The sequence below is a fragment of the Podarcis melisellensis genome (assembly GCF_964234715.1).
Source record: "Podarcis melisellensis genome assembly, chromosome: 3".
NCBI classification, from domain to species: domain Eukaryota; kingdom Metazoa; phylum Chordata; class Lepidosauria; order Squamata; family Lacertidae; genus Podarcis; species Podarcis melisellensis.
In genome coordinates, this window is record NC_138530.1 from 92904660 (window position 1) to 92915825 (window position 11166).

At 43.3% G+C, this 11166-nt stretch overlaps 1 protein-coding gene across 1 annotated transcript in view; it reads right to left on the minus strand.

The window, feature by feature from the left end:
• GRHL1 (grainyhead like transcription factor 1) overlaps window positions 1-1350 on the minus strand; it is a 59906-nt gene extending 58556 nt beyond the window's left edge. Inside the window, exon 1 of the mRNA XM_081906259.1 lies at window positions 1196-1350. Coding sequence (XP_081762385.1) covers window positions 1196-1215 — 20 coding nt within the window. The 5' untranslated portion in view covers window positions 1216-1350. The remainder of the gene's footprint in view (window positions 1-1195) is intronic.
• Window positions 1351-11166: the final 9816 nt, after the last annotated feature.

The window sequence follows — 11166 nt, forward strand, 5'->3', positions numbered from 1 at the left end:
ACTCCCCACTGCTGTGTTTTCAACGGGCGATCCCTTTCCAGCTGAAATCAAGGGAGTTAAGACCTCACGAAGGAATCCTACTGTCCTTGGCGCGCTTACTTGGGAGATTCCCTTTAGATTCCCGTGCCGCTTATCCCTGCGCAGGGATCTCTCAATGCAGATCCCCACAACCAAGATCTCAATTCCCCCGCGCCCGAGAAAGGGAAGCTAACTTCGATTTTTGAATCGTAGAATTGGAAGAGACCCCCAGGGGGTCATCCAGTTCTAGTGCAACCCCCTGCCATGCAGGAACCTTTCGCCCAATGTGGGGCGGCTCCAACCCACGACACCGAGATCAAGAGTCTCAGGCTGTAAGAAGCCACCCAGCTGTAGATACGAAGACGCACACGATCAGTATCGACTACGGAGCGGGACCCCGCCCGGTGAGAGCAAGTAGGCTGGAGCCTGGAGGCATTTGGGAGCTGATGAGGAAATCCAACTCGCCAACCCACGCAGGGGACACAAGCGATCAGGTTGTTGCTTTTGGAGAAAAGAGCACCTGATCGAAGTGTATTGTCTTGAAAGCAAAACAAAACGCACACCGAGGACCTTTAGCACGGGCCATTTTTGACCAGTCTCGATCCCACCCCCACAAAGTTTTCCTGTGTGTGTGTGTGTGTGTGTGTGTGTGTGTTTGTAAACTTATGGCGGAGAGCCATAAAACCCTTGCTGCTTTGATCGCAGTTGAAGAAAGGCGAGTCACTCCGAATTAACTTAATCCTATTATCCAATCGACTGCTTCCCCCTTTAAAAAAAACCCACAGGAAAAGAAGCAAAGCTGTCATCCCCTCCTCTCTACCCAGCTTACCAGCACCAAAAGAGACCCCCCCCAATGCCCAGCCACCCACCTCTTGCACCTCTTCCCTCCTGTCACTTGGGGGGGGGGGCTGGCAGTGCCGCCGATGTCCTTCCAACCCCTCCGACAGGGAGCCAAATTTTCGGAACCCCCCCCCCCCATGATCCCCAGTATTAGCAATTGCACACGAGTAGTAGCAGCAGTAGCATCTGGAACCGTGGCTGGGGGGGGGGCGGAATCTCTGCGAGGAGGTCTGGGCAGGGGGCGTGGAGCGAGGGTTGGGGGCAGAAGCACCGGTCGGACCTGCCCGGACTCACCCCCTCTCCCTCGCCTTCCCGTCTGCCCAGCTGGATCACTTACTTGTCGTACTCTTGCGTCATGTCTGGCAGGCAGCGGGTGGCAGAACTGGCCCGGCTGGTTAGGACGGGATCCTGGCGGCGGCGCGGGCAACTTGGGGATGGGAAGCGCGCGCGAGGGAGAGAGAGGGGACACGGAGCGCACAGCCCGCCGCACAAACGGGTTTTGTCGGCTTTTCTCGCTCGCTCAGGTGGCTCCCGGGAGTCGCAGGTGAATTCGCGGACCTGCCCTGCTTCCCATTGGCTGCCGGGGCAGGTTGGCTCGGGGCGGGGCGGAACCCCGCGGAGAAACGCCCCAGCGGAGCGCCTGATTGGAGGAGGCAGGGCAGGGGGCGGAGCCAGCGGTGTCGCAGCGTTCCAAATGGAACGTTGGGTGTCTTCACCCTCGGCAGCCGAGAGAGTATCACTGTGCTTTTAGTCCCAGAAGTGTCAAGCGGAGAGGTTGGGTGGCCGTCATGGGCGTAGCCAGGATTTTTGGTAGGGGAGGGCAGGCTTTTCTTAGGGGGGAGGGCAGAACCTCAAATTTGTATTGGTTTTTATTGATTTAGGGGGCAGCTTCCCCCCTTGGCTGCACCCAAGTTCCACTTTAAGGATGGGACAATGAAGTTTTCAATTTAAATTTTTTTTGGGGGGGGAATGGAGATTTAATTAATGGATTATGTTTCTTGTTCTTGCTTTTATCATCTATTTCGTGTTTTTATATTGTATTTTTATATACCACCCTGAGATCTATGGATACAAATTTAATAAAAGATGGTCATAATAATTTTGTCACTTGCAGTGCTGGGCAGGTATAGGTATAAAGCTATTTATTTCATAGTGGGTTTCTCCACCCACTGCCACAAGCCAAAACGTCGTTTTGTTAAATCCATCCTGAACCCTTTTCTTTGCTTCATGGTGTACCATTATACATTTTGTTTAAAACCTTGGCCTTGACACAAGGTAAGTTCCTTAGGGTAGCTCACATCTCTCAGACAAGTGTATCCAAACCCTACAAAATTATTATTATTTCGAGTAGTTTTTAACATTTTATTATGTTTTTATATGTTCTGGAAGTCGCCCAGAGTGGCTGGGGAAACCCAGCCATATGGGCAGGGTATAAATAATAAAATTATTATTATTATTACAACAGTGGGTATCAAACTTTTTTCTCTGGGTCACGCTTTCAGAAGAAAAATTTGCTTGCACCACACCAAATTTTTAATAGATAAGAAATATATTGGAAAACACAACTAGGATTTTCCTCCGTATCACTTGATGATCTTGTTCTCATTTGGAAAATATATCCATACATATTCTGCAAATAAATAAATAAAAATTTGATACTATACTATACTATACTACACTATACTGAAATGTTTAAATGTTTTATGATTGCCCTTGAATCTTACTGCCACAGTTGCCATCCCCCTCTTGCAACACCCTTCGAGAACCACTGCTCTACATCATCAAACCTATTTTATTTTTAAAGGTTTTTTTATTTTAAAGGTTGAAGATTGCGGGAGTTCAAAAACAAACAAACCTGCAATGTGATACAGCGTTTCTTTTGCTACAATCAAGCAGTATATAAAATTTGTGAAACAAAAGAAAAAGTAAACTTGGTGCTCTAAGCTTTGCAATGAATATGGATGTGGGGGGAAAACCATCACTCACTATCTGTGTGATCTATCTCTCTTGCATTGGAAGGTACTTAGTATTGGGTACAGTAAGAGTAGAAAAGTGTGGTGTGATCAACCACTTGGTGTAATGCTCACGTCAAACAAGTCCTTGAGCCAAGTGGACAAGATGGTTAACCACAATTTCCTACCGTGTGTGCACATGATGAAACAGATATGTGTGCATTAATTGTGCATTACTGTGTTTGTTTGTTTTTTAAGTTCTATCTGTGGGTGAAATAGTCTTGTGCAAAGTAGCTTTTGCTCCAGCTTTCATATTCCCTGATCTTGGAAGCCAGTCATCCAATGAAGAAGTGGAAAAGCAGTTGATTCTGGACAGAGTGACCCCTTTGGAACATCGTTTGCTACCTTCTCCTTGGCCTGACCTGACCCCAATCCATTAATTCCAGCAGTTTTCTAACCTGTCGGGTATCTGCCTTATGATATAGTACCAACCAATCCTAATCTTTCCAACTCATTATGAGGCGTCACCTCAAAAGCCTGCCTGGAATTGATATATGGCTATTTATGTAACTAAAATATATTTCACTCACAGGGTTCTTAAGCAATAGGGCAGCTGAAAACAAAATTACTAGGAGTAAGTTAGCAAGGCTTTAAAAATATACACCTTCCCTTGCTTTTAAGTCTTGCTGTTCTTGAGGCTAGGATGCCAAGACCACTATGCCACGCAGGGCCAGCCCACCTATGAGACAAGGTGAGGCAATTGCCTCAGGTGGCAGGATCCGCAGGGGCAGCATATCCTGATGTGGAGCTTTATTCGCCCTTGCCTTGTTCCTGACATAAATCTTTACTCACTCCTTCCTTGGTGGGGATTGAGGGGGTGAGGACACCATTTTGTGGTTTGCCTCAGGTGCCAAAATGTATTGAGCTGGTCCTGATGCCAGGGCTAGGTGACCTGTGGCCATTCAGATATTGTTGTAATCCCAACTTTCATCTGCCCCTAATCCAGCACAGCCTTTGGTCAGGAATCATGGGAGCTGAGGTCCAACAACATGGAGGGTGAGGCACATTTATAAGTGTGGTACAGCCTGTTTACTCAAACGTAAGCTCCACTGATCACACTAGCACTTAATCCTTTGCAGCTGTGCACATGGTCAAATACTTTCTTGGAAGCAGATCCCCATGTGATCATTTAATTAATTCATTAAAAGCATTTATAAACCCATTAAAATTTCAAAAATATCTAAGTGGTTATACTTTCTGAAGAAAAAAACAAGGTATCACTAATTCAAGCTAAAGCAATAAAGCTGCAGTATAAAACCACACAAAAACAACAAGAAGAATAGATACCGCTGAGCCCTACTCCATATGCATTCTCGAATCCACTTTCTCCCTCCCTAGGCAGTAGTCCAGAGATTCCAGTGACATAAAACAGCAGGAAAAAAATAAAAAGATTTATTCCCAAGTATGCTTAAGGAAGAAGGGACGCTTCTTCCTTACTGTGGGTAAAACCTCAGTGCCTAGGACTTGCCGATCGTATGGTTGGCGGTTCGAATCCCCGTGGCGGGGTGAGCTCCCGTCTTTCGGTCCCAGCTCCTGCCCACCTAGCAGTTCGAAAACACCCTAAGTGCAAGTAGATAAATAGGTACCGCTTTATAGTGGGAAGGTAAACGGCGTTTCCGTGTGCTGCGCTGGTGCTGGCTCGCCAGAGCAGCTTCATCACGCTGGCCACATGACCCGGGAGTGTCTCCGGACAGCCCTGGCTCCCGGCCTCTTAAGTGAGATGAGCGCACAACCCTAGAGTCGGACACGACTGGCCCGTACGGGCAGGGGTACACCTTTACCTTACTAAGCTTAAGGAAAGAGTGAACTCTGCTCTTAAAAGAAGCTGCTTTTCCCAAGGCGTAAAAAGATGAGGATGCAGTGCAGGAATGGGTAATCCATATCTCTCCGGAGGTTGCTGACTACAACTCTCATCATGCCCTGCCCATTGCCCATGCTGGGAATTGGAGTCCAACAACCTCTGGGTGACCACAGGGTCCCCACTTCTGGAATAAAGAGCCTGGTCTACTGCCAAGAGGGGGAGGAAGCTGATTCGAGAATGCATATGGAGTAGGACTAGGTATCTAATCCTTTATCACTTTTAAATTGCAGGATTGGGTCCAGACTCACTGTGCAACGCTATACACATTTATAATCAGAAGTCCTGTTGACTTCAACAGAGCTCAACCTTGCCCAAATCAGAGACAGGATTGCCATCTCACGTAGATCCCATTGAAATTGATGGGAAAAGTTTACCATGATGAGCTGCAGCCCATTGACTTCAATGCACCTGAAGGGTGAATTTAGCTTGGATCCAACACATCAGAGCTTTTTAATTAACACCCCCTTAGGACAAAAAGGTAATTGATGGATAGATGTAGGTGGGAGGGGACAGGGAATGTATGAAACACATTACCTAGTCAGAAATGGATTTGCTCTTGGGAAATTCACAATGATTGCTAACAACAACTCTATTTGCTTCCAGATGATTATACCAATAAACTGGTGAATGTGGGATGCGCTCTGTCCTCCACACGCTGGCATGGGAATAGGCCCTGTTGAGATCAGTGGGACTTTCTTTCAAATAAACATGGATAAGATCCAGTTACAAGTTTCATAATTTGGAAGGAGAAGAAGTTAATAGGCTGCTCTTTGGCAATTGCCATACACAGAATGCCTTGCTTCATAATCTTCCCCAGGAGCAGCTTGGAGCAGCTGACACATCAAACACACTTCTTATATTTTGGAGGAGGCGGTAAAAAGCATTTTGTTTATTGGCTTATAATGGATGAGACAACAGCTCCGCCTGCTTGCAGGGACACAAGGGGCAGTGGCATAGCATGAGGGGTCCAAAGGGGTGGTTGCCCTGGGCACAAAATTATCAGGGGCACAAAATTCTGAAAGAAAAAATAGCACACCCTCCCCCCTCAGTTTGCGCCTTTCTCAAGAGGCAGGGAGCACATCACATGCCACCCATCCTGGTTCCATTGTGCTCTCATGCTCTTTCCCCTCCCAAAGCCTCTGCTTCTTCCATCAGGTGAAAGGCACGTATTTTGTTGCACTGTTTATATTGGGTTTTTTTTTTTAAAAAATGTTATTATTTTTCTTATTTGGCCGGTGGCTGCGATCCACATTGAATTGAATGTGGAAAGGGAGAAATGGGTGGCAGAGGCCGATTGGGAAGGTGGGCGGGCTGCAATTGCCATGCCGGTGCTGTCACAGGTTAGGGGACGCCATACTTGTCTTGCCCCAGGCACTGGCAACCCACGCTACACCACTGGCAAGGGGAGCTCCAAGTCAAAATGTGAACTCTTCAAGAATGTGGACACTAGGTTGGTTGTGTTGGCCAGGCTGGCAGAATCTGTCTCAAAGATAGTCACTCCTGGCTATGATGTGATTTCCTGCAGCTGTGTCTTCTGGGCCACTTGAGTTGGACACATCCACAGCTGGGAAATCATCTCTTTCGACAGCAGTTTGGGGAACGTTCAGGTGAACAGTCACCAAAAGTATTGCTGTGGAAGATCATGAAGAACCTAAGCTCTCCACTTAAGAGCTTTGGTCCTGTTTGCCTGGCAAGCTAAAGCGTGGTTTTTTGCTTTAAACCATGGCTTGGCTGCAAATATGCTTCACCCCCCTGCAGGATACAGGTGGCAGAAACAAGTTTGTTGCGTCGTATGAACCCAGATTGTGGTTTGTTTCAAACAAACTGTAAGTGGTAAGGAGAAATAAGCTGAAGTTTGGATTGTTTCTGGCATGGCATGAAACAGGCTGCTATGCAGATCTTGTCTAACCAATTTAAATGTCTGGAGAAATGATTATAGTTACAGCACTGCATTGGCTACCACATATCTCTGCATATATCTTTATTACGGACGGATGTACCTTTGTCTTGCTACCTCATTTTTCTACATGGTTTTCATTGTTGGGGGGTGGCTGTGGTTTTGTTCGCTGCTTAAAATTAGGGATTATTGTGGTGTGCAAACCAGCCCCCCTGGAAATCTCTACCCCAAAAGCACATCTGCACAAGAATGGCTGTCTCTTAGTACAGAACCATCGAGCCTGAGCTTCCACAGCTGCCATGAACCACAATTGGCAGGATTGGCAGCAACAGCAGCAGATACGTTCTATACTTACAATATTTTATTCTCTTCCTAATTATGCTACTTTATATGTGCATTTATATTCCTTTGCTGATGTTTTATTTTGAAAACTTTAAGATAATATTTCGGTTTCCTGTTCATTATCTTGCTTTGAATGTATACTTGACTTCGTTCATTAATGTTTTACTCTGAATTGTTTTATTTAATGTTCTGATGTAGGCTGTAAACTGCTTTGGGATTTCCCCCCTTAAAAATATAAAGCAGCATGGAAATGAAATGATGACAGTAAAAAATGTGTATGGACACGTGAGACTTTCATGTGTAACAGACCGTCACTAGATAGATAGATAAATTGATAGATAGATAGATAGATAGATAGATATAGATAGATAGATAGATAGATAGATAGATAGATAGAGATAGATAGAGATAGATGATAGATAGATAGATAGATAGATAGATAGATAGAGATAGATGATAGATAGATGATAGATAGATATAGATGATAGATAGATATAGATAGATGATAGATAGATAGATAGATAGATAGATAGATAGATAGATATAGATGATAGATAGATGATAGATAGATAGATAGATATAGATAGATAGATAGATGATAGATAGATATAGATAGATAGATAGATGATAGATAGATAGATAGATAGATAGAGATAGATAGATAGATAGATAGATAGATAGATAGATAGATATAGATGATAGATAGATGATAGATAGATAGATAGATAGATATAGATAGATAGATAGATAGATAGATGATAGATATAGATAGATAGATAGATGATAGATAGATAGATAGATAGATAGATAGATAGATAGAGATAGATGATAGATAGATAGATAGATAGATAGATAGATAGATAGATAGATAGATGATAGATAGATAGATATAGATAGATAGATAGATAGATAGATAGATAGATTAGATAGATAGATAGATAGATAGATAGATAGATAGATAGATAGATAGATAGATGATAGATAGATAGAGATAGATGATAGATAGATAGATAGATAGATGATAGATAGATAGATAGATAGATAGATAGATAGATAGATAGATAGATGATAGATAGATAGATGCCAGGAGTGGCTAACCTTTTTGGGGCTGAGGGCTGCATTCACACATGGTCAGTCTTCCAGAGGTTGCAGGCCAACATTTAAAAATGAGAGTGGCAAGAACTACAGTCCTTAGGACTTTCCCATCAGCTATTCTATGCAATTTTAAAATCATTGGGTTGTATCCAGTGCTAGTCTGACTCCAAGTTGAATTTCAACCGTTGAAATTTACAGAGATGACTAACTTGGGTTCATTAATGGCAATCGTTCTATTATGAGTAGGGCTAGGATTTTGTACAGCCCATTATAATTTATGATTCATTATTAAATTCAAGGGGTTAAATTTAGAAGGTCAAATAGATGCCCAAAGCATTTTTTGTGACCCATGTCTTGTCCATTTAGAAAATATTCACACTCACTTTTATACTTTGCCTATGGTCACTTTTTACACGTGACCCCCTGAGAGGTTAGTCATGGGTCAATGGGGCACTCAAAGGTTTAGCTAGCCCTTTTCTAAAGAAGTGAGCTCAGGTCATTACAGGAGGTTGCTAAAGAAATCTCCCTGAAGCTCTCCTTTGATACTATTATCTATATCCATATCTGCTTCCCATTTCAGCTAATTACCAACTTTGATAACTATTCACTGGCCTATTTCCATGCCTCTCCATTAAAAGGGATGCAGAAACGAAATCGACAGGAACTTATCTACGCAGAGGTATTTTCCAGGTAACTTAAAGGCTGTGGGAGGAGTTGGAGAGAACCTATTTCTGGGGAGAAAGGAAATGTGATTGAATGAAACAAGCAAGAACAAGGCAAATTTTAGACTTGACTTCAAAAATTAAAACCCTATAATTTCATAAGTATTATTCTTAATTAATTATTTTTTTTAAAAAAAAAACCCAAGTAAGTTGCCGCTCCTATTACTAGCATTTAGACCAGACCAGAAGTCTCCTTCTTTGGAGGTCTTTAAGCAGAGGCTTGACAACCATATGTCAGGAGTGCTCTGATGGTGTTTCCTGCTTGGCAGGGGGTTGGACTCGATGGCCCTTGTGGTCTCTTCCAACTCTATGATTCTATGATTCATCAATGACAGAGTTCACACAGTTGCTTCCAGGGAAGCATCTAGAGTGTGATTGGGACACCAGCAACTAAGGAGCCAGTTCGAAACTGCTCTGGCTGTACTGCACTTGAGAAAATCAGTTCACACCATCATACTTCTGGAATTGAAGACCTACATGCCTGTTTTAGACATATAAATGTCTGGAGTGGGACCTGCAGTGACAGATTTGGCTGGCTGGTTCAAATCATTTGAAATGGGCAATGGTTCATGCAAAGTTTAGAGAAGCAGCAATCGAGGTTTCTTTTTCTTAAAAGATTGGGTAGTTAATTTATGACTTTATTCCAGCTAATCAAACTGGATGACAGTTTCAAATCCTTTGATCTCGGGCACACTGAACGCAACCTTTTACCAATACAGCTGAAGTACATTCTTCTACTGTTTTCTTTTCTTAATTCAGCTTCCTCCCTCTAGCCTTCTCCTTTTTCAAAGTTTCCACTCACTCCTCTGGACCAACATACCACAGTCATTCTTTCCTATCCCACCCCCTCCTTTTCTTCAAATTGCTGTTTTCTCAGCCCACTGATTATTTTATTCCTCTTTGCATAGGCCCCCTTCGCCTGCCGCACCTCTATTTCTAAGATAAAAGTGGGGAATGTGTGGCTTTTCAGATATTGCTGGACTATGGCTTAATATGTGGCTTAATACGCAGCAAGGTGGTTCTCCCCCCTCCCCACAACCCCCGTGCTTTAAGCCACATTTGCATGGTGTTGCACACATCATAGATGTACGTGACCTCCCTTTCCCTGCAGCTCCTATTCATGTTGCGTGCTGTTTGTTGCCACCCATGTTAACAAAGACCTGACTGGTCTCTACTAGAAGTCATGAATTTTGGTTTATCGGTCCCGTGTCGTGGAACACTCTTCCAGCAGAGATTCATCAAGCACCCTCGCTTTTGACTTTCTGACGCCTCTTGAAAAACCCTTTTATGCAGACAGGCTTTTTACAGCTGTTTAAACTGATTAGCCAATCATTTGAATGATTATTTGCACTGGGCTAACTTGTGCCATCAGCGCAAGGATTCCTGTTTCTGCAACAGAACTCCTGCCTCTTCTTTTCAAGCCCTCCCAGAATTTTCTTCAGGGGGTTGGGGGAACTCCCAGAACAGATTTAGAGTGCCAGCTGCAGAAGATGGGGATGGAGAGAGTTCTGTTGCACAAGCAGAAATCCTTGCATCAATGCAACAAGCTAGATGGATACTGCATGCTGTTTTTCAAGGTGCATTTATTGCTGCAGGTTGCCCTATTGGGTTGTTTTAGTAGACTGACTTCCTGCTTTTTAGGTTTTTATCCATGCTCTTGTTTTTGTCCTTTAAGGTTTTATGGCAGCATTTCTTTTTGTGGCGCTGTATGAATGCTTAACACTTTTTGGTGGATTCTTTTAAGTGATAGCACGCCACTCACAGCATTGTAACTGCAATGGAAAGGTGGTTGTGTAATGTTTAAGATTAATACTTTGTTGAGCATCAATGTTACATTTGGTAGAAAGCAGTAGTGATTAGTATTATCATTGATGGCTGTTGCTTTAGATATGTACCACAGGAGTGCAAATCAAGAATAAAACAGAATCAGAAATACCCCAAAACTAAATATTAAGGCAACCAAAATTGTTCTCTCTTTGTCTATTCCTACTAATGCGATCACATATCACTGGTTATTTAGCTCTGTGTGATACTCAGATGCAACAAAAGGTGATCCAGTATTTTCTGTAGAGCTTAGAAATCCTTGGGCTTGGGAGCATAATAAAGGAGAAAATCATCCCTTTCAAAAGAAGATCTAGTATTTTTTGTAGAGCTGAGAAGTCCTTAGGCTAAGGAGCATAATAAAAGAAAAAAAATCCCTTCTTTTTTAAAAAAGGACTACAGATAAAATGCTGATTTATTTATTTTTGCTGAAGAGAAGAGGAGCTGCAACTTAAATACAAGCAGAGGAGGTAGTTAAAGCTGTTGTTTTAGAGACACACACCCTACCCTTGGGCTATCCAACCCCATTTGTCTGCTTGAGAAATGCAATTGCACCTC